The following is a 22,310-nucleotide window of genomic DNA, read 5'->3' on the forward strand; positions in this document are numbered from 1 at the left end:
AAGTTGATTATTTATCTCATCTATTATTCATGAACAGGAAAGGTCGGTCTCGGACATAGGTTATATTGTCTGTTGGATATATAATTGCTTAGAATTTATTTGATCTAAGATTCCTTTTTGGAGAAAGAGTTTGTCTGGTCGGCCGTAGATGTAAATCTTTTCATTCATACAGCTATGGTCTTTTTATAAGGGCTATGCTTCCCCTGGAATCCTATCTATTGTCTCAAGTTGCATGGACTCTTGGGTGGACTACTTTAGTACAATATAGAGGTGCATGGGAATTGAACAATTAAGGAGTGGAAGATATTCCTATACTTTGGATGCAAATTAAGCTAAACTGAAAATTGGATGAGAGTTGGGAGAGAGGGTAACTCTAGAATCAACTTCAAAGAGCTTAGTGGTGTTCTCAATTCATACCTATGGGATGGCTATCCGTACCTTATATCTCTTCTCTTTACCTTTGCATTACTGGTTAGACTAATTCAAGGTATTAGTGATTTCGATCTATTACCTTGTTTTTAGGAGGGTGAGGTTGGATTACTGTGAGTTTGCAGGTTTAAGATTTGTGATTTGGTTTGGATATGATCTTTTTAATAATTTGTTCTGGGTCAGATATCTAGACCCATAATTTTCAAATAATATTTGCGGGTCAAGTTGATTTCATTCATAATAGATTGGGTTGGGTCAAATTATATAAGATTTAGAGTAAATAACACCAACTCTGCTCAAAGTTTGCTCGAAGTTTGGGGTATTATTGATTTCTACTCAACATTTCGTAAATATGCGATGTCCACTCTAAATCCATTAAGGTAGGTGATGATGTTATTTTTTATTATGTTTTGGCAGGTTCTTTCAGCTTGCCTTGGGACCTCCATTCCTTATCAATAATAAAAATACAACAAATAACATGAACCAAATACAAAAGGAAAAATAATAGCTTGTTTTTGTTCTTCAAAGACCAGAATCTGATAGTCTGCTTTTGATCTTGAATGATTATAACTGCTCAAAGCAGCCATGCTTTTGCTCTTCAAAGATTATAATCTGCTGGAGGCAGCCAAGTGACCTCGGTACTTGAAGTGCTGCTCCTAGTTGTTAATAATAAATTCAGCATCATTTATGGTAAAGTTAACTTCTTTATATTATTGATTGTAAACAAGTATAATGATGTTGAGATGAGTTGATCTCCTCATGAATTCCCATGTACAAACTTCATTTTTAGGGGGAATAAATTAATGCCCATAAGGTTGGGCATGTATAAGGGGTTATTTGTGCATGGGATGTATATATCTGAAATGTTGAATGGGAATCTGTAATTCTTCCAAACGTAGAGGGGGTCAGTGTAATTTACTCTAGGATTTATATCCAAACTGATTGGAATTTGGATCCTGGTTTAGGATTATGCCATGCCCATGGTTCTTTAGTTATTGATTGCTTTTGCAATTCCGTAGCAGATGTATGGTAGGATGCATGACTATTTTCTGCACTGAATCGGAAGTCTGCATGAGTGTTTCTCCATCATTGTCTAGTATTTCATTGTTAACTCCAAGCACTTGCTACATTGAACGTTTCAATTTGGACGGTTGATTTCTAAGCTCGCCCTAGTTCAAACATTATAATGGCTTACCTGTGTAAGTATAACCCTTGCATCTTGGCCTACCCTTGTTGATAGCTTTAGGAGTAAGATACAGGAATATATGAAGATCTACTTTAGGTTTTGCGAAGAGGGTTTGTTCCTATAACCAAGTCTAGATTTGATTAAACTAACTGAAAATGTTTGACTAAAAGGAGAAGTCGATGCAGCTTCAATTAGAACTGGCAAACAATAGAGAGTTGGTTCTATGAATGCCTCCACCTCTAGAAATTAGGTCTAGGGACCCAATTTTCATGGACAATCAGGGACTCTAGTCTAAAATTATGTATTTAGATATAGATCAAGAAGTTCATCTTTCTCAGTCGTCGTTTATTTTGTGTCGTGTAGAATGGTAGAAGCTGAGTCCATTCTGTGAGTACATTCATCGTCATTACTTTCCGATCCTTCGAATTTTTGAAAGCAATTACCGCAGGGAATCAAGTAAAAATTTCAACGCACTTCATTTTAAAAATAAGATTAAGTAGATCTTATTTCCTAGGTTTCCAATAAACTATAAACAAGGTGCTTGCCTTGCTAAATAATCCATGCATTGACTCCTATACTAGTGCTCCTTCTTAGAGGTTGCCAGTCAAGGAAAAGGGCAGAACAAATTCCCTATATATTTTTAAAATATGTACGTCATTATCAACCACTCTAGTTGCTCAGAGACTTGTTCAAAGTCTTCAAGTGCATCATGATCTTTCCATTCGCAAGGTCATACAAACAAGAATTTTTAGTGCTTCTTTCAAACACTGAGGAAAGTAATGCCTCGGATTTGAAAATTGTGTTCTTGATGGAAACCAACCCAAGACCCAATCCAACTACCCTTTTTTTGCCATTGACCATTGACTCAATGAACCCAAAGTTCATTCATGCCTCTCCCTCCTCTCTAAAAATATATATGCCAACTCTCCCTCCACCAGAAAGTGAGCTTTGCTCAAAAGAAAACAGCAGTAAAAAAAAGAAGAAGAAGACACCAATGGCTGGTGCTGGAAGAGCACTTGGCTATTCTTTTATCATCTTCCTCGCTCTTCTCTCGCACCACTCTTTTCTATCCTGTCCCCTGGATCACAAAGAAGCTCTCCTCCAATTCAAATCCATGATTATTGGAAAGCCCAAGAAGAATTCCTCCGCGGAGATACCTTTCTTCAGTTTCGACTCATGGATTCCGGGCTCCGACTGCTGCACTTGGGAGGGAGTGGCCTGCGATCACCGATCAACTCTGCGGCATGTGACCGAGCTTAGTCTCTCCGCCTTCGTCCCCCTGACACACCCCGCAACCTCCATGGCTCTCTCCCCTCTCTTCAGCATCAAGACGCTGACCTTCCTCGATGTCTCGCAGAATTCACTGCTTGGAGAGATCCCGGAAGATGGGCTGGCTGATTTGGCCAGCCTGAGTTATCTTGACATGAGCTCCAACGAGCTAAATGGTTCCATTCCTTCTCAAATCCTTGGCCTCAGGAACCTCCAGTATCTGGACTTGAGCAGCAACCAACTCACTGGGACTCTCAGCAGCAATGTTGGTAGCCTCGTAAAGCTTGAGATGCTCAACTTGGAGGAGAATCTTCTCCATGGGAACATCCCTGCGGATATTGGCAAGCTAGCAAGGCTGCTGAACCTGTATCTTAGCCAAAACCAGTTCGACGGAGAGATCCCGGCATCCATCTTGCAACTGAGGGAGCTACAAGTCCTGGACTTGGGGAACAATTCTCTCTCATCAGCAATTCCCGACGAGATCGACACCTTGTTCAACCTCTCCACTCTTTCTTTGAGAGACAACAAACTCTCCGGGGCGATCCCCGAGTCGGTTACAAGGATGGCCAACCTCGACACCCTTCATCTGGATGGTAATTCTCTCTCAGGAGTCATCCCGCCTTCGTTGTTTGATCTCAAGAGGTTGAAGACGCTGTTCCTTGGGAGCAACAAGCTCTCATGGGATAACACTGCGGAGATATCACCTAAATGTCGTCTGTCGCGACTATCCCTGAGATCTTGTGGCCTCGTCGGCAAGATGCCGAGCTGGCTTTCAGACCAGAATGATCTTGATTTCTTAGATCTAAGTGAGAATCAGCTCGAGGGAGACATTCCACAATGGCTTGCTGATTTGGAGCTTGGAAGTGTCATCATAACAGATAACAAACTCACTGGTCCACTCCCACCTCAACTTTTCCAGTCCAAGAATCTTTCAGTTGTCGATCTTTCGCGAAACAATCTAAGCGGAGAGCTGCCAAGGAACATCGGCGATGCACCTGCCATCATGATTCTTATGCTGAGTGGCAACAGTTTGTCGGGTCCATTGCCTGAATCCATCACCAACATAGGCCGTCTCTTGCTGATAGACCTCTCGGACAACCACCTCGCCGGAGATACGTTCCCAGTGTTCAGCCCAGACAGCTATCTTGCCTATGTAGATCTCTCCTTCAACAATTTCTCCGGTGAGGTGCCGACGAGCTTTGGCCCACAGATTAGGAAGCTTGCATTCGGAGGAAACAAGTTCTCAGGATTGTTGCCTGAGAGCTTAGTTTACATGAAGAATCTCGTACAGCTTGATCTCTCCGACAACGATATCACTGGTGAATTGCCGGAGTGGCTCAGTAGAATTCCATTTCAAGTTCTGAATCTGAGGAACAATCATTTGCATGGGTCCATCCCTCCGGCCTTATCCAATCGCGCCGGACTCCACATCCTTGATCTTTCTGGCAACAACTTTGATGGTGCAATTCCGACACAGCTGGGAAATCTGAATGGGATGATCAACACACCTACCACATACTTTACAATCTCTGATCTCTTCACCTTCTTCATCGATCTCAATGATGTCATCGTGAATTGGAAGGGTTCCTTAAGGAGTCTGGCACGAAACAGCCTCGATATTTATTCATACTTGGACCTATCATGCAACTGGCTGTCTGGTGATATACCAAATTCTTTAGGTAGTCTCCAAGGTCTGAAGTTGCTCAACCTTTCCTACAATGAACTCACCGGGGAGATTCCGGCGAGTTTTGGTGCATTAAAGAAGCTGGAGAGCTTGGATTTATCGCATAATAAGCTTGATGGCAGCATACCTCAAACATTTGTGAAGCTCAATGAACTGACCACATTGGATGTAAGCAACAATGAGCTTGCAGGTCCGATTCCCGTCGGCGGTCAGATGTCCACCATGACTGATCCAGGTTCTTATGCTAATAACAGCGGGTTGTGCGGGTTTCAGCTCGAGGTTCCATGCAGTCCGCCATCACCAGATGAACCGATTTCAGAGTCTACCAATGATGAGGGTGAGGATGGATGGATCTCATGGGAAGGCGTGCTGTTTGGGTATGCGGCCGGCCTACTTGTGGCAATTGCTATTACCTACTTTCCTATCTACTTTCGTAAATTTCTCTGACCAGCTCCAACCATTCTCAACGCAACCATCCCTCCCTGCAATGAAAGATCTTTCTGAAAATATAAACATATGTGCTGAAGCAGCTATCCGTTAAGGTAATCAAAGAAAGTCAAAAAGGTTGCAGACTCAAGTGGAAGAATTCAGAGACATCTTCTTTTGTTTCAACCTTTGCTTTTATTACTTCAATATGTATGGAAGTAACTAAGAGTAATTGATGCCTAAAGCCTATTGCTACTGTAATCTAAAATAAACTCTTACTGAAGTATGTTAATTATTAAAAGGTTTACAGAATACGATCGCCATCAAAACATAGAAGTAGAAAGACTTGAAAATTGTTACTTGGAAAGATAGGGAAATAACTTATAGAGTAATATATATGCCCAAAGCCTATTGCTACTGTACTTTATAATAAACTCTTACAGAAGTATATTAATCATTTGGAAGGCTTAAACTTGGCTGAGCTTTGGTCGGCCAGGGGGCTTTGAGTTGCAGCAATATCTTGTAATGCATCTGCCGTGTGGCTCGAGGGGGAGAGCTACGGTATGGTGGATTGAGCAGCCTTAATCCTCATCACATCTGGAGCAACTACTCAGCAGCTTAGGGAATGGTGGATTACACACATCTAGCAGCAAGCGAACCAAGCCTTTGATTGGTTAGTAGATTTGGTGCGACTCATTTTGGTTCTCACCTTTGGGGGCATATGGTACCACAGAGGTTGTCTGAAATTATTCTTCTGCTTGTTTTCACCAGAGGGTGTAAACTCCACTTACTTACCTAAATAGATGAAAAAAAATATATATATGAATGCTTGGAGAATATGATTGCAAAGAAAACTTGGAAATAGAATGGCATGGAAACTATATCTGATATGCCATCGTATGCTGCTGCTGCTTGTTGGATTATCAGGTCTTTGGCCACAGCAGGTGCTATAAATAAAAATAAGTGATAATTAGGGATGCCAATTCAGCCAGAAGGGAATAGGGTTGATCATTTCTATTGTAGTAAAGGATACAATACAAAACAAATATTTCTTCAAAAAATATATCAAATAATACCAAGTAATACACTACTCTTTTTGTTTACATTTGGTACAAGGACTTTGAGCAACAAATCATCTCTTCAGTTGGATCACCAGGAATCTCCACAAGAGCATTTTCCACCCTTAAAATTGTGAAATCCAGTGGCATCCCTCACCGAGATCTCTCTCCCAGTCACAGTAGAAACGTAATTCATGAATGCATGGCAATCACCGCACAGACGAATGTTTTTCACAATTCTCACGGGTCGTCCACGGCCAGTCATTAGGATCCCATACATGGCAGCTAGTTTAGCGCTGTGATAAAAGAGGAAGTGTTTCTTCTGGTATTCTTCCACCTCATGTAGCACAAAGCTTGTATCTGGCTCATACCCAGCCTTCATACACTCCAGGATCAGTATATCCAATCCACCATAGATGTCTTTGGTCTGTGGATGTGATCTATCTCTTGCAAAGAATGAATGCACTGCATTCTGATGAATGGTCCAGCTTCGTGCAGGATGCTTGCGAAAGCCCTTTCCTCGCATCTCATTCCTTACCTTCTCCGAGCAATGCCATCTCCCAAAAGCAGAGTAAAGATTTGATACAAGGATGTAGGTTGATGGGTCTTGTGGTTCCAAAGCAAGAAGGCGCTGTGCCACCTGTTTTCCCAGACTCAGATTTGAGCGCAATCTACAATTGTCAAGTAAAGCTCGCCAAATGGATGCATCAGCTTTAAAAGGCATGCTATTTATTAACCTTTCAGCTTCATCAAAGCTACCCCAAAAACCTAAGACATCAACCATGGCAGCATAGTGCTCAGAAGCTGGCTCAACGTCATAAGCTCTTCCCATAGAGTGAAACAGTCTTTGACAAGTACTGACTGAGTTTGTGCTAGTATATTTGCAAGCTGAAAAGATCAAATTGAAGGTAATGGAGTCAGGCTTTACACCCAAGTCCACCATGTTAGCCCACACATCCAAAGCACGGTCGCCTTGACGGTGAAGAAGATGAGCAGTGATCAATGCATTCCATGACACTATATCATGTCTAGGCATTTGATCAAAGAAAGTAATAGCATCTGCCAAGTCGCCACACTTAGCATACATGCTGAAGATAGCATTCTCTACTGCAAGATCAGATGAAATCCCAGATTTAGCAACTGAACAGTGGATTTGCTTTCCCAGCACACCAAATCCCAAGGTTCCACAGACTCCAAGGACAGTGGCTGACATGAATTCATCCATTTTAATCGTGCCATCTCTCTTTAACATCTCATGAAAAAGAGCTATAGCCTCTTCTGGCTGCCCATTTTTAGCATGGGCACATATAAGAGAAGTCCAGGCCATTGGAAAGCTTCTATGATGAACTGAAGTTCCAAACATCTTCTGAGCATCTTCCATTCTGCCACATTTGGAACACATGTCTATCAGAGCTGTTTTGATCCAATGATTCGACTCGCAGCCGATCTTAATCACGAATGCATGAATCTGCTCACTCGGTTTCCTATCAGAGACTATTGCACAAGCATTAATGGCACCTGTCAGCATGATGTCTGCCATCTCCATTCCGTCCTCCAAAATCTGCTGAAATAATTTTAGCCCCCGATAGCCTTCGCTGTTCTTGCAAAACCCTGCTAAGAGAGCATTATATGAGATGCTATTTCTCTCAGGCATTTGATCAAAGACCTCCACAGCCGAATCCACTAAACCAAATTCCATAAACCCGGTAAGCATTCCGGTCCATGATATCACATCCCTTACCGGCATCCTCTGAAACACATCAACCACATCTTCTACACGACCAAACTTACTGTAGAACCCAATGAGAGCATTGCATATGCTCAACTCCAACTCCAACCCAGTTTTAAGAGCGTAAGCATGGATAGCCTCACCTTCAGCATGGGCGAAACTCTCTGCAGCAGCACTCAGTAGGGTTGACAGAGTGAAATGGTCCCCATGATATCCACTGATTTGCATATCATGAAACAGCTCGAATGCTTCATGATATCGACAGTCCTCGACCATGCCCAGAATAACTGCATTCCACGATGACACATCTCTCTCAGGCATGTCACCAAACAATTGGACAGCAGCATCAACACGGCCGCACTTCACATACATCCCAACCAGAGCATTGGAGACATGCACGCAAAAACAGTGGTGAGTTTTGATCGCCAAGGCGTGAACTTGAGCACCCAATTGAGAATTCCCCTGCCGAATGCAGTCAGTCAAGATGGCGACGAAGCTGAATTCATTTGGGTCGATGCCCGACTGCCGCATTCGGCAGAAGAGGTCGATCGCCTCCGCCTCGCAACCGCATTTGGCGTATCCGGAGACAAGGGCGGTGAAGGAGGCGACGTCGGGACATGGCAAGCATTCGAACGCCTTGCGGGCGTCGGCGAGGCGGCCGAGCTTGAGGTACATGAAGATGAGGGCGTTGGCGAGGCGCGTGTCGTCGTCGGCGCCGTCTCCGGCCTTGGCGACGGCGGCGTGGACGGCTCTCCCGAGGGCGAGGTCGCGGTGGTCGGCGGCGAGGCGGAGGAGGTGGCGGAGGCGGCGGTCATCGTGGAGGGGACCGAGTTCTAGGATTTGGGTGCTGTCGAGGGGTGGCGGGAGAAGGGGGAGAGGAGATAAGGAGAGGTTCGGGGTTTTGTTGGGTTGAATGAGGGAAGAGAGGGAGGAGGGGCGGAGAGGGAGAGAGGAGTGGTGGGGGTGGAAAGTTGGTTTTCTGCGGGAAAAGGGGGACAGTGGGGTGAAGGAGATGGAGGCAGTTGAGATGGCGGTGGCCATCAATATTCAGCAGATTCATTTGGGAACCTTGTCGTTCAGGTTTGTAGGATGGAAAATTGGATGCGTATCATATCAGACAAGAGACACTAGATCAGAGAATCGAGAGAGAAGGCAATGTATAGGTGGATGCCCGCATACATACATACATACATATGTATGTATGTGTGTATGTATGTATGTATACATCTGTGTGTGTTTGTGTATGTATATGCACGCGCGCATATATATATATGCATGTATATTTGTCCCGTATGAACAAATTCTTATTTTGAGCAATCGAAAAAAAATTCTAAGTAAATTCATATTTGAATTACCAAAATCCAAACCTTTCTAATTAGAAAAGATACGAGTCGCAGCTAGTTAGCAAAGACCCAAATGCAGAGATATTCGAGACATAGTACCTTTATATGATTAGATGTCTGAAAGTTCTCTTTTTGATTTGAAATTTTTTTTCGTATGTTGAAGCTTGTTTGAGAAATCTGCATTTTTTATTGGTTAGGAAAAGCTCTCTCATGAGAAGAAGAAAAAGCCACTGAGAGTTCTTAATCAGAAAATGGAAAGAGCACATCTCAAGCAAACTATCTACTGAAGATAAGCAAGAATTAGGCTGTATGCTAGAGATTAGTGAGTACGAGGAGGGGACAAGGAGTTGATTTTGAAGCATTTCTTAGTGTGTAGGAAGAGGTGGTGTATAGCAAGTTGGGTGGTGGTTTTGCAAGAAAGTCATCTAGTTTTTTTGATGAACGATCAGAATGCATAATCTGACTTCCATCATCATATTTTAGTTAATAAATGACTGAGGGATAGAAAGATTTCTATACTCCAGTTGGCTATGCACTATTGGTTTGAGGTTAGGCACGAATTGAGACTCACCAAAGATTGGCACTCTTAGCTGACATGAACCTTTATGTTGATCAACCATGCAGAGACTAAGATGATTCAGTCGCTCTCCTTTCCATTGATTCTATCAGTTCGGAGCAGTGGGATTAGATTTGCTTTCATTGATTGATCAAGCAAGTTGTAGTTCTCATCAAAGCCATTTTTGCTATTGATAGGAGCACTTAACCTATACCTCTTCTCTCTTTGACTAATCTTTTCTTTCTCTCCTCTAGAACTAGTTTAGCTTCTGCTTTACACTTTTCTCTGAAATAATTGATAGAGTTGGAACTAGGAGATCCTATCGTGGCTCTTTTGGTTGTTTTCCATCTTTTTCTTTCTTCTCTTCTTGCCCTTAAGACCTTGTTCCAAATGTCTCAACAAGCCATCCCTTGAAACTGTGGAACCCCAAAAGCGAATGGGAGGAAGACTTTGGCTAGGGTCTTCCTTTTCCCTTTTGATCGCGAAGAGGACTCCTCTCCAATCGTGATGGGACCGGAAGTCCATCGTGATCCGGAGACCTCCGGATAAGACCAGGAGAAATCTATTTATAGAGCTCTTCCTCCTTCGAGTTCATCTAGGTCGAGCCACCAAATCCCAAATCTTCTTCCGATTCGGGTTCTCCTCTTTCTCGATTTATCGTCGAAGAGAGAGCAGTCGAATCCTCGCCAGGACCGAGGTAAGTGTTCCTCATCTTTCTCTCTTCCTCTCTAAGTATTCAGCCGTGATTTGTCGTGGTTTTAAACTGGCAAATCACCGGAATTTGATCCAAAAATAGAGGCTCTATTTTGGCTCGAGTGCTCTCGCCGCCGGCCTTGTTCGCCGCCATTAGCTGTCGAGGGTTGGTCGAGCTTGCCTTGCCTCGCCTCCCGCCGTTGAGGCTTGCCACCGCGGCCTCCCTTTGGTGCGATCGAAAAGAAAGGGAGAGGGGTGGATCCTCTATTTTGGAGAAGAGGAAGAGAGAAACTCTCTCTTCTCTCTCTCTTCTCTCTTCTCTCTTGTTAAACTTTCTCTCTCGACTCATGCTAGATACGATCCAAGTTGATCTATGCTTTTGACGGCCAAACCTAGACCCATGTTTGAATTAGGCTAAGATTCTCTCTCCTCCATCCTTTCCCTCTCTATAAAGTTTCTCTCTCTACCAAACTTTCTCTCTCTACTCTCTCTCTAGGGTAGTTGGATTCAATAGGGACTCTTTACGGTGATTTTGAATTGACCATGATGAAGAGTTCTAATCTGGAGTCGTCGGATGGCGTGTCAGCCCCCACCTTGGTCCTTGCCAACATTGTTAGATTTGATCACCGTCGATTTCTGTTGAACTATCTGTGCTCTAGTCTGAGCATGATTCAATGAAATCACCTTGATCAGACCGATCCGGATGTCAGGCACTCCTACTTAGTCAACTCTATTAGGATTTGGAATTTAGAATTTTTATTTTTAAAATCATTATGAAATTTTGATGAATAGTATAATTTGGAATATTAGGCTCTGAGAAGAATTTTTGGAATTAATTGAATCTATTAGTTGGATTGCATTTGCAAAGTAAGTACTGATTTGCCTTTTCTAGATTCTTCATTTATATAATATTATTGTTGCATCGAATAAATTGTTAATGGATTTATATGTGATTTATGAATTTCACGAGATAATGATTTGAATGTAAAATAGATATGTAAAATTGTAGCAATATTTTTCAGACCATTATTATATTTACTATTCTTATATCGTATATGCATATTTTGATAGGATTATAATATATCTAATTTTTTGAAAAAAAGAAGAACTTTGATGTGCATCAAATTTGGAACTTTCAGCCTCACTATACTCTGGATCCTACTAATTGAGGGTTATACATTGGCAATTCTGGCCCACTTCGTAGGGTATAAGTGAGGTATTATGGCCCACTTTGTATGGTATAAGTATGGTATTTCGGTTTACTCCATAGGGTATAAGTGCAGTTTTGTTTCTAGCCTAGTAAGTATGGTCGTAGTTAAAGACTGTTGAGTTGAATGTGATTTGTTTCAAATCAAATTTAGGATTATGTATACGGATATTTGAAAGATACGGATTTCAATGGATTTGTGTTTTGAAATGAAATTGATTATGTCTTTATGTAGTTCAGGATAATTTTGTATTTATATTTTATGTTATTATATGAATTGTCTGGTTAAGGTATTCATCATTTATTGGGCTGTCTAGCTCATTATACGATTTCTTATTATTTTTACATATTCGAAGAATTAGCTCGATTCGTGGTTTTACAATATAGAAGAGCGATTAGAAAAACTATAGCACAAGTTATCTTATATTAGAGTTTATTTAAATTAATGTATTATGTTAAACTAATGTTACAATTGTGAAACATTATAAATTGAGTTAGTTAATAAAATAAAAATTATATATTATTAGTTAAATTATTTTTGCTGTCCGATTTTAATATCATGATGAGATCCTTGCATGCTCGTGGGAGAGTACTCTATGAGTGTGCGGCGATTGCCGTGATCCTCGGCTCGTGATTTTGCGGGGCATGATAGAAACTAAACTCCTTCTTGATGCCTTTGAGCCATAATCACTTTTTTTTGAGAAAATAGCAAACATATGTATATTTATATATATATATATATATTTATATATATATATATATATATATATATATATATGTGTGTACACAAAATGGTACAACTGGATGTGGGCTCAGGCTAGGCTACAAGCTAGGCCCAAGTCTTTTGGGTCGGATGAGCGTTTTAAAGAACAGGCACGTATACATTTGGGGCCGAGCTCTGGTTGTTATTTGGTCTGGCTTAGGCTCAGGATGGGCCTAAGCCTAAACCAGGCCTGAGGACCAAGCCTGGAGTCAAGCTTGTAGCCAACCCGATCTGTGCGTTCGGTGTCTGGGCTCACTAGGTTCGCCGGGCTGCTTTGGATGGGCCCAGTTTTTGGCCTTTTTACAACACCAGCTGTCCTCTTTCCTTTCATATTTGGACCGCAGGAGGTTTTTTTTTTTTTTTTTTAAATTGGTTGTCGATTTTTTTTCAATTTTCAGTTCATATGAGGCAATATTGATTCGATTCTGGTTGTGGAATGATTTCCTTTTGTTTTGAGTCGAAAAGATGGTTTCTTTGGACACAAATTGTTAATTTTTGAGAAGTTAGCAGGTAGTCCTTTTCCCTATCAAACCACCATTTTTGACTCATACATCATTTCTCTTCCTTCTGGATTCTTAGTGCTTTGGTTGTTTTATATTTTTTTTGCAAGATTTTATTGACTTTTTGATAAATTTTGACTGATTTTAGTTGAAGAATTTCTATTTTGGGGATTTGGTCTATTGTCGATGTTGGAGCGTTTTGATTCTACTGGAATGTGTGCAAAGTGATGTTGAAGAGAGAAGCTTTGCGATAGTTCTCTTGTCAATTCCAAACTCTTCGGAGCAATCGTGCTTCGATAACTTCAACTAAGCATCCCTTCTTTGCAAGCTCCTGTGGGTTTAGTCAGTTGAGTGAATCTTATGAGCGAAGTAGAATCCATAGCATGGGTTGGGTTGATATGGGAAATAGTTCCAAAACTATTTCAAACCATGCCTTGAGCTTGAGAAGCTGCATGGATTGCCATGATGGTGTTTTTAGAAGGGTAGATGATGAAATAGGAAAAGCTCATGCTATATCACTTTTTTGCCAATTTGGTCGTGATTCTAAAATAGTTTGTGGACAGGAAGCGGATGCAAAATTGGTGAATGGAGATGGAGCATGTAAATATGGAAGCCCCACCGGGTTTTCCAACCACTCGATGCCACAGAAATTGGTGGTCTCTATAGATAAGCTCATATTTGCTTTTATGGCATGCTTTTGATGCAAACGGTTAATTCGGGCTTGCCCAATAGGATTTCAGATCAGCCTATTTCTAGCCCTAAAACTTGCACATAATAAATGTATAATGCTCTATCATCATTGAATAGGAATATTGAGCATTCACAACAAGAAGATGTCTAAATTATATCAACTTTCAAATCCTCATTAGAATTTTGGAGAGAAATATTAACTTTGTCTAATTGTGTTATTAAGATGAAGAAATATTATATTCATATATATATATATATGTGTGTGTGTGTGTGTGTGTACATGTCTATATTCATATATGTATGTTTATGTGTGTGCGCATGCATTTGTATGTGTATAGATAGATAGGGCTAGAAGTAGGCCTAGGCCAGCTCGAGGCCCATTGGGCTGGGCCAACTTCAAGCCCGGTTACAAGCTAGACCCAAGAAAATTTGGATCGTGGTTGGGCTTGAAAGTGAGGCCCATAGATATTGCAAGTTGGGTTTGGGTAGATACTTGTCCGAGCCTCAGCCCGGCCTAAGACTGAGCCAAGATTGCGCTCAAAAACTGAGCCCGAAGTTAGGTCCAAATTAGGACTAAGGCCCAACCTTTTTATAGGTTAAAGTGGTCTAACCCTAGTTTTGATACCTTATCACCAAGCACCCTTCTTACCCCCCACCGCCCCATTGATCCTCCTCCTCCTCCTCTCTTGGAGCCCATGGCCGCCAAACGATTCCAATATTAGGCTAGGATTTATACTGAGTCTACCCTTTTTTCCCCCAATTTATGTCTATTTTTTAGAATCTTTCTTGATGGAAACCCTAGGCCCCATAGAAAGATAAAAGTAAGATAATTTACCACTATCTTGTACCATCCTTGATGGTTTCTAATACAACAATGGTATCCAATAGAGTGTTGGAGATTTGCAAGTATTGGCATGCTAGGTAGTGTAGCAGTCCCTACCTCCATGCCGAGCTACCATAGCTCATGACAATAAGGGCACTTGGTGAAAAGAGAGATGTTCGCCCTAGGAGCAATGTGTAAACGAGAACTGATATTGATAGGAAGCCCAACCCTTCTTCTAAACTAATTGAGCCCATCGATGATGGTAGAAAGGTTTGGGCCCTGAGAGCTACTAAAGAAACCAAAATCTTGCGCAAAGCCATTGGGTATGTCGATGAAGCATAGGCACAAAGAGCAGATGGAGAAGCTCGAGGAGGCTGAGGAGGAGGCTGCATGGTGGATAGATGGGGGGGAGAAGAGGCAGGAGAGGCCACTGAAAATTAGCTTCTAGCCATAGGCGGAGGAGGGGGTTGCAAAGGAGGATTACGAGCAAAGGTTGAGGTTGAAGTGAGAGGGGCCGTGAGAGGAGAGGATTTGGTAGGAGTAATAGAGAATCAGGTAGATGTCGCTCAAGGAGCTTGCATAGAGGGTGATTGTTAGCATGCCAATTCCCAATTTCTCCACTCTCCCGTTGAATTCAAGAACAAAGGCCCTAATTCTGGCATCGAATAAGTGAGATTTGGATGATTTGGTGGGAGAGGATCGAGGATTTGGGGGAAAAGAGGGAACCTAGGTTGGGTCAACCCCAGCTTTTTGCCTAAACGAGCTTAAGCAGGGTCAACCCTATTCGGCTTCAAGCTAGGCTTGAACATGGGCTAGGGTCGGGCTCGAGCCTGTATTTTGAAAAAAATTTTGAGCCTAAGCCTAGCTTGAAGACAATACTTTAGGCTAGGCCCAGATATGGGCATGGATGGGTCTGGTTCCATCCCTAGCCACAGATGCCATGAGGTATATCAAATGATTGGTCATCCTCCTTGCCTCAACCTTAGAAGGCTGAGAAGTTAGATGGCAGGTCCAACAGACCAACGTTTGAAATACTATAGTACAAGCATACCAGGCACATCTTAGTGCAATGTGTATCATGGTATGTCCTCGTATCTACTCATTATTTATCCTAATTTTGAAATACTGCATCGCAGTAAAGTATGGTATACTCTCAGTATTTCTTGGTACATGGAGTATTATACTATTGTATGGTCAGTTGAAAACTTTGTAACAGACCGAGATCAATCAGAAAATATATACAACTAAACAACTCATGAAACACCCAGATAAAGTGGGCCCAAAGCCCAATACATGCTCCCACTAAAGAAACATTAAGAAAAAAAAGATAGTGAAAGGATGTCAACATCCTCGACTAAAACAAAAAATGAATCGGATATTGATGTATTTATATCCATATTTAAAAAAAAAATATAAAATAGATATGGATATTAAATGAATACCAAAATTAGTATCCATATTTCTACTAAAATGAATATAGATACAAATTAGATATTAAGTATATTCATATTTATTCTGAATGGATATATATATATATATATATATATATATATATATATATATATATATATATATATATATGTTGGATATTAGTTATATCCATAATTTTCTATCAAAATATAGAAACAAGTCAAATTTTATTCAGATATAAATCGAATGTTCAGCAAAATTTAGTAATGAAAACTAACCTTAGTTATACATCAGGATGAAAGAAAAAAGCCGGTTTTTGCATGCATGTAATTTTAAAAATTTTCAGAAAAATGCAGCAAAAGATAGAATTAAACTCTTTAATTCCAAGCATGCAAGGGAGATCATATCTCAAAAATAAATTACAGGAACGTTTAAACTATTTATGTAAAAATAACTATAAGTATGATTAATCATAGAATTAGAAAATCAGCAATCCTTATTAAGTTCTGAATCTAACTAAGATAAAATAAATCTCATACCTTATGATGAAGAGGTTGAATTTGAAGATCTGAAAGTCGAGCCTCATAGCCACACACGTATCTGGCCTCTACGGATGATCCACGCGAAGCTCCGGGTTGATCTGATCCCGCAGAAGTGCTAGCTTGCGCGGAACCCTGCTGTGGCTGATTTTGTTCTTCCTAAAATCAATCAACCTTTGATTGATTTTATGAGATGAAGGAAGAAGATGAAGAAGGAGAAGAGGAGAAGTAATGAAGTGACCATTTTCTGAATTTTTCAGAACTCTAAGTTCTTAAAAAAAATCATAATCACTAAACCTTTGGCGTGGAGAGGAAGAGGAGAGAATTCATTTATAATGTCTCTCTTGCTACCCTTTTATAGATTGGGTTTAGGGCTTCTCCTAATCTTATTAGGAGTATGGGACTATAACCCACCCTTGGATTAATGCCAAGTATCCAATCCTTGTGCTCATAGATGCATGACATGTGTCCACTTAATCAATTGATTAATTTTCTAATCACATTAGGATTCCTAATCTCATTAGGAGAATTAATTGATTTGGGAGCATGCATCCTACGACGCCATGTGGACTTTAAAGTCCGCATAATACGAACATGACTTAAGTCATATTCATCCTACAACGATATGTGGTCTTTAAAATCCGCACAAATCTTGGTTTAATCAAATTGACCCAATCATGAACCCAAATTAATTTGGGTCGAACCCAATTTGATTTGGCTCATTAAATCAGCCCAATTGCAATTAATTCCACTTAATTCTTCATAATAATGACTCTTAATTGACTAGAGTCAATCCCAATCAAATTGGGTCAAGTCCGATCAATTAGGTTATGCCCAATCGGCTTGGGTCGAACTCGATCGAATTAAGTCAAACCCTAATTTAGCCCAAATTGAACTAATTCAATTTGGCTTAATTAAAGTCCATTAATTCAATCAAATTGAATTTATTAGTAATCCAATTACTAATTAACCCTCCAATAATTCAATAATTATTTTAATGCAACTTTTGCTTAGGATAATATGTCAATCGAATTGACCAAATTATCCCTGAATGATTCTTAATTATTAATCAGTCATTTGATCAACCTAGAAACTTCTATGCTTGTGACCCCATAGGTTCGAACCTAAGCCGGTAGCACAAGAGCAACTTCTTGTACTAATCGAAATGACCATCTAGCAATGGTACCCGACGTCCAGATAGGCCGAATGATCGCAAAGCAATATTCAAGAACCCTTGGACTATGGTTACCGTATAATTTATCCCTATGACTCCTAAATGCCAGGATGACTTCAGAGTTCTGTCAACTCTATAATAAGTGCATCCATGATGTGATTCAATTTTAGAAATCCTGTGACTTCTCACAAGAATTATCCTGGCCAAGATTTTGCTAAATTGAACACAAGGCATTATCTCCTATTTCCAAGAGGGGTCAATTCCGTCTTGACTCACAACTGACTACGCAAGTACTTGACTATACCCAATGACCCTCCGTCACTGAATTAGAAATTCAGATAGTCCGGTACCAAAGTACAGTGAGTTACTTGCTAGTCACAGGTTGCAGTCTCAGGTCAGAGGGTCAAACTTATACCCATATCCACTCGGAACATCTCTTGACAGTAGAGCGTTCCGAAATTGGTCACGTTCAGTGAAATATACTCCTACACTTCACCTGTGTGACATATCAGTGTCTCCACACTCCTTGGTTAAGAGGACAACCAACGTATATGTCACACAACGACCTAATCTCGATAATGCTGTCGTACTAGTAACAACATATCATTTGATCGCGAACAGTTTTAAGGACTTGAAGATAAATCCTCCTTTATCATAAAACAAGTTCATGGACTTCATCATATAAGAGTTCATTTGAAGATGTACAATAAAATGATGAACAATGCTAAATAATATTTTATTAATTTATCAATTCATTTACAAAATTCAATTATCAGCGCACTGACGATTGACTCTTAGGATACAATTCCAACAACTCCCACTTAGCCTAAAGCCAATCGGCATAGTATCTAATACCCATCTTCGACTTGTGTTCGTTGAACTCTTTAATGCCGAGGACTTTGGTAAATGGGTCAGCCAGATTTTCTTTTGTGCCAATCTTCTGAAGATCAATATTACCTCGTTCGACGATCTCTCGAACCAGGTGGTAGCGACGTAGAATATGCTTGGTCTGCTGATGTACTTTGGATTCTCTTGCTTGAGCTATAGCTCCAGTGTTGTCACAAAATACAGGCACTGGATCATCAATGGAGGATGTCACTCCAAGCTCAGTGATGAACTTCCGCAACCATACAGCTTTCTTGGCGGCATCAGATGCTGCGATGTATTCTGCTTCACATGTAGAATCTGCCACTGTATGTTGCTTGGAACTCTTCCAGCAGATGGCCCCACCCTTAAGAGTAAAGATATATCCTGACACGCTCTTGCTATCATCTTGATCTGACTGAAAACTTGAATCGGTATATCCCTCAAGTTTTAAGTCAGAATCATCGTAGACAAGCCACTGGTCTTTAGTATTTCTCAAATATTTAAGGATGGTTTTTACAACCTTCTAGTGGTTGCTACCTGGATCAGACTGGTATCTGCTCACTACTCCTAGTGAGTATGCCACGTTTGGTCTAGTACATGTCATGGCATACATTATACATCCCACTGCCGAAGCATATGGAATTCTATCCAGACTCTCTCTTTCTTTAGGGGTTATCGGACAATCCCTCTTAGAGAGGTTAATTCCATAGTCCATCGGAAGATAGCATTTCTTGGAATTAATCATACTGAACCTCTCCAGTATAGTATCAATGTATGTGGATTGGGATAATCCAAGCAATCTTCTAGATCTATCTCTATAAATCTTCATCCCTAGGATGTAAGATGCTTCTCCCAAATTCTTCATGGCAAATTGAGATGATAGCCAAACCTTTATTCCTTGTAATGCAGGAATGTCATTTTCGATTAGAAGCATATCATCCACATACAAAATAAGAAATATAATAACTGAACTATTTGCCCATTTATATATGCATGGTTCCTCTTCATTCTTAATGAAGCCATACGATTTGATCACCTTATCAAATCGTATGTTCCAACTCCGTGAAGCTTGCTTTAATTCATAAATGAATTTTTGAAGCTTGCACACCTTAGACTCATTTGTAGATATAAAACCTTCAGGTTGCATCATATACACCTCCTCTTCTAAATCTCCATTTAAAAAAGCGGTCTTTATATCCATTTGCCAGATTTCATAATCTAAGTGTGCTGCTATCGCAAGCATAATCCGAATGAATTTGAGCATTGTCACAAGAGAAAACATCTCGTCATAGTCAATACCATAACGCTGACGATATCCTTTGGCAACCAGACGGACTTTATAGGTTTCTACCTTTCCGTCTGTGCCCCGTTTCCTTTTGAAAATCCATTTACACCCTATGGGTTTAATCTCTTCGGTTGGGTCAACTAATGTCCATACATCATTGACCTTCATGGATTCCATTTCGGATTGCATGGCTCCAAGCCATGCACCAAAGTCATACCTCTGCATTGCATCCATGTAGGTGATCGGATCCTCATCGTTTTTATCAAGTTCGACAGGATCCCCGTCCCGGACAAAAAAACCATAGTATCTGTTCGGCTGACATGGTACTCTACCTGATCGCCTTAATGGTGCATCTAAGATGGGTTCTGGATCTGATCTAATCAAATCCGACTCAATTAGTTTAGTGGATGGTGTCGGATCTTCTACATATTGAACTTTCCTAAGTTCAATATTAGAGCTATTAGTTCCTTCACTAAGAAATTCTTTCTCTAAGAAAACAGCTCTATTGCTTACGAACAACTTTTGTTCTTCAGCAAGGTAGAAATAATATACGTTAGTTTCTTTAGGGTAACCGACAAAGAAACATTTGTCAGACTTGGGTTCAAGTTTGTCTGTCTTCAAACGTTTGACGTACACTAGACACCTCCAAACCCTAAGGTGAGAGAGTACCGGTTTCCGTCCCGTCCACATCTCATGTGGTGTTTTATTCACAGATTACTTGGAACCTTATTAAGTATATAACAGGCTGACTCAAGTGCATATCCCCAAAAGGATATGGGCAAATCAGCAAACCCCATCATGGATCGAACCATATCTAATAGAGTTCGATTTCTCCTTTCTGACACGCTGTTATACTGCGGTGTACCAGGAGGAGTCCATTGGGAAAGAATTCCATTCTCTTCCAGATATGCCAAAAACTCATTGGAAAGGTATTCACCCCCTCGATCTGATCGAAGAGTTTTAATACTCTTTCCAGTTTATTTTTTACTTCATTACGATACAATTTGAACATTTCAAATACTTCAGATTTATGTCTTATTAAATAGACATAACCATACCTCGAAAGGTCATCTGTGAAAGTAATAAAATATGCATATCCACCTCTAGCATTTGTGCTCATTGGCCCACATACATCAGAATGTACTAGGGTCAATAAGTCATTGGCTCGTTCACCTTTTTCAGTAAAAGGTGACTTGGTCATCTTACTAAAAAGGCATGATTCACAAGTTGTTAATGATTCACAATCATTAATATTGAGGATTCCCTCTTTATTTAACCTATTCATCCTGTTCTTGTTAATATGACCTAGCCTATGATGCCAAAGGTAGACATCCGTAACATTATCTATTCTAGGGCGCTTATTAGACTTGTACATTACATGAACAGGCTGTGATAATATGTAAATCCCATTACTTAATTGTCCATGCATTATAGTAACACCATTCATAACGATATCACAGTAATTTCTTTTTATTGAAATCTCATAACCGTTCATGGCCAAAAGACCTACAGAAATTACATTCAATAAGAAAGAAGGACAAAAGTGACAGTCACTTAAGACTATTATTTGAGAATTAAATACAAGTTTCAGAATCCCTAAAGCTAGAACTGGAACTGATCTTCCATCTCCAACATTTAGGAACTTTTCACTTTCTTCAAATCTCTCACTGACCTGTAGTCCCTGTAACGAATTACAAATATTAAAAGGAATTCCAGTATCCAATACTCAGATCGAATTATCACATATTGAAAAATTACAAGGTGTTATCATATAAGTACCTTGATCTGCAACTGATTGCATCTTTTTCTTTGGCCTGTTCGGGTCAAGAGAGACAATGTACTGATGACAGTTTCTCTTCCAATGCCCTTGCTTCTTACAGTAGAAGCACTCTGTCTTACTATGATCAGCCTTCTTATTCTTAGTCCGACTTTGCTCTGCACGATGCATCTTTTTCTTTTGATTTTTGTTTTTCTTCTTCCCTTTCTTAAAAGGACCACGACCCTTGGACGAACCTCACACTAAATTCACCAACCCTTTTATGAGTTGGTGATCCTTCTCAAAAGTTTGTAGTAAACCCAACAATTGGTGATAATTTACTACCGATTTTGTCATACGAAAGTTGGTGAGAAATGGGCGGTACGAACCAGAAAGAGAGTTCAGTATAGCATCTTTCCCCAATTGATCACGAAGGAAAAAACTGAGAGTGCTCAGGCGCTCGATCAACTCAATCATTTACAATACATGATCAGTCACCGATGCCCCATCCTTCATCCATGCGCTGAAAATAGCACAACTAGTCTTGTGTCTTTTAACATCGTCGGGAGTGCCAAAAGATTCGTTCAACATTTGAACGATTTCTTCGGGTTGGGCGTTCTCGAACCGGCGACTGCACTCGTTGCTCATTGCAGCAAACATAATGCATCGGACAGTGATACGGTCACTGAGCTACTTCTGATAAGTTTCTCTGACCGCACCCCGTGCATTAGCAGTAAGCTGCTCAGGTGCTGGATCCGTTATCACATAAAGGATCCTTTCATGCTCTAGCACAATCTTAAGTTTTTTAAGCCAGTTATTGAAATTGGGTCCAGTCAACTTGTTATTATCCAACAATGAACGAAGTGACAAATTAGTGGCCATTTCTGCATAAAAAGAAAATCGGCTATCAGTATATGAATTGA

At 40.4% G+C, this 22,310-nt stretch overlaps 2 protein-coding genes across 6 annotated transcripts; one reads left to right on the forward strand and one right to left on the reverse strand.

The window, feature by feature from the left end:
• Nucleotides 1-2,300: 2,300 nt before the first annotated feature.
• On the reverse strand, nt 2,301-8,933 carry EMB175 (Pentatricopeptide repeat (PPR) superfamily protein). 5 transcript variants are annotated; one of them, XR_015968764.2, is made up of 5 exons: nt 6,071-8,933; nt 5,704-5,941; nt 5,436-5,591; nt 4,696-5,050; nt 2,301-4,597 (listed from the first exon to the last, which is right to left on the reverse strand). XR_015968764.2 is itself a non-coding variant. In XM_008807159.5 (2 exons), exon 1 carries the CDS (start codon nt 8,820-8,822, stop codon nt 6,144-6,146), a length of 2,679 nt encoding a protein of 892 aa, XP_008805381.4. In that variant the 5' UTR covers nt 8,823-8,933; the 3' UTR covers nt 2,301-5,941; nt 6,099-6,143. The 5 variants fall into 5 exon arrangements, 1 of the variants encoding a protein (XP_008805381.4); XR_005507578.3 differs by having other exon boundaries at nt 2,301-5,050; nt 5,436-5,941; nt 6,099-8,933; XR_015968763.2 differs by having other exon boundaries at nt 4,696-5,941; nt 6,099-8,933.
• LOC103718375 (uncharacterized) lies at nt 2,325-5,306 on the forward strand. Its single transcript, XM_017845529.5, has one exon. The coding sequence runs from the start codon at nt 2,325-2,327 to the stop codon at nt 5,013-5,015; it is 2,691 nt and encodes an 896-aa protein (XP_017701018.5). The 3' UTR covers nt 5,016-5,306.
• Nucleotides 8,934-22,310: the final 13,377 nt, after the last annotated feature.

This window comes from Phoenix dactylifera, chromosome 9 (genome assembly GCF_051530095.1).
Source record: "Phoenix dactylifera cultivar Ajwa chromosome 9, Ajwa_hap1_PhDact_Kaust_v1.1, whole genome shotgun sequence".
Classification (NCBI taxonomy): domain Eukaryota; kingdom Viridiplantae; phylum Streptophyta; class Magnoliopsida; order Arecales; family Arecaceae; genus Phoenix; species Phoenix dactylifera.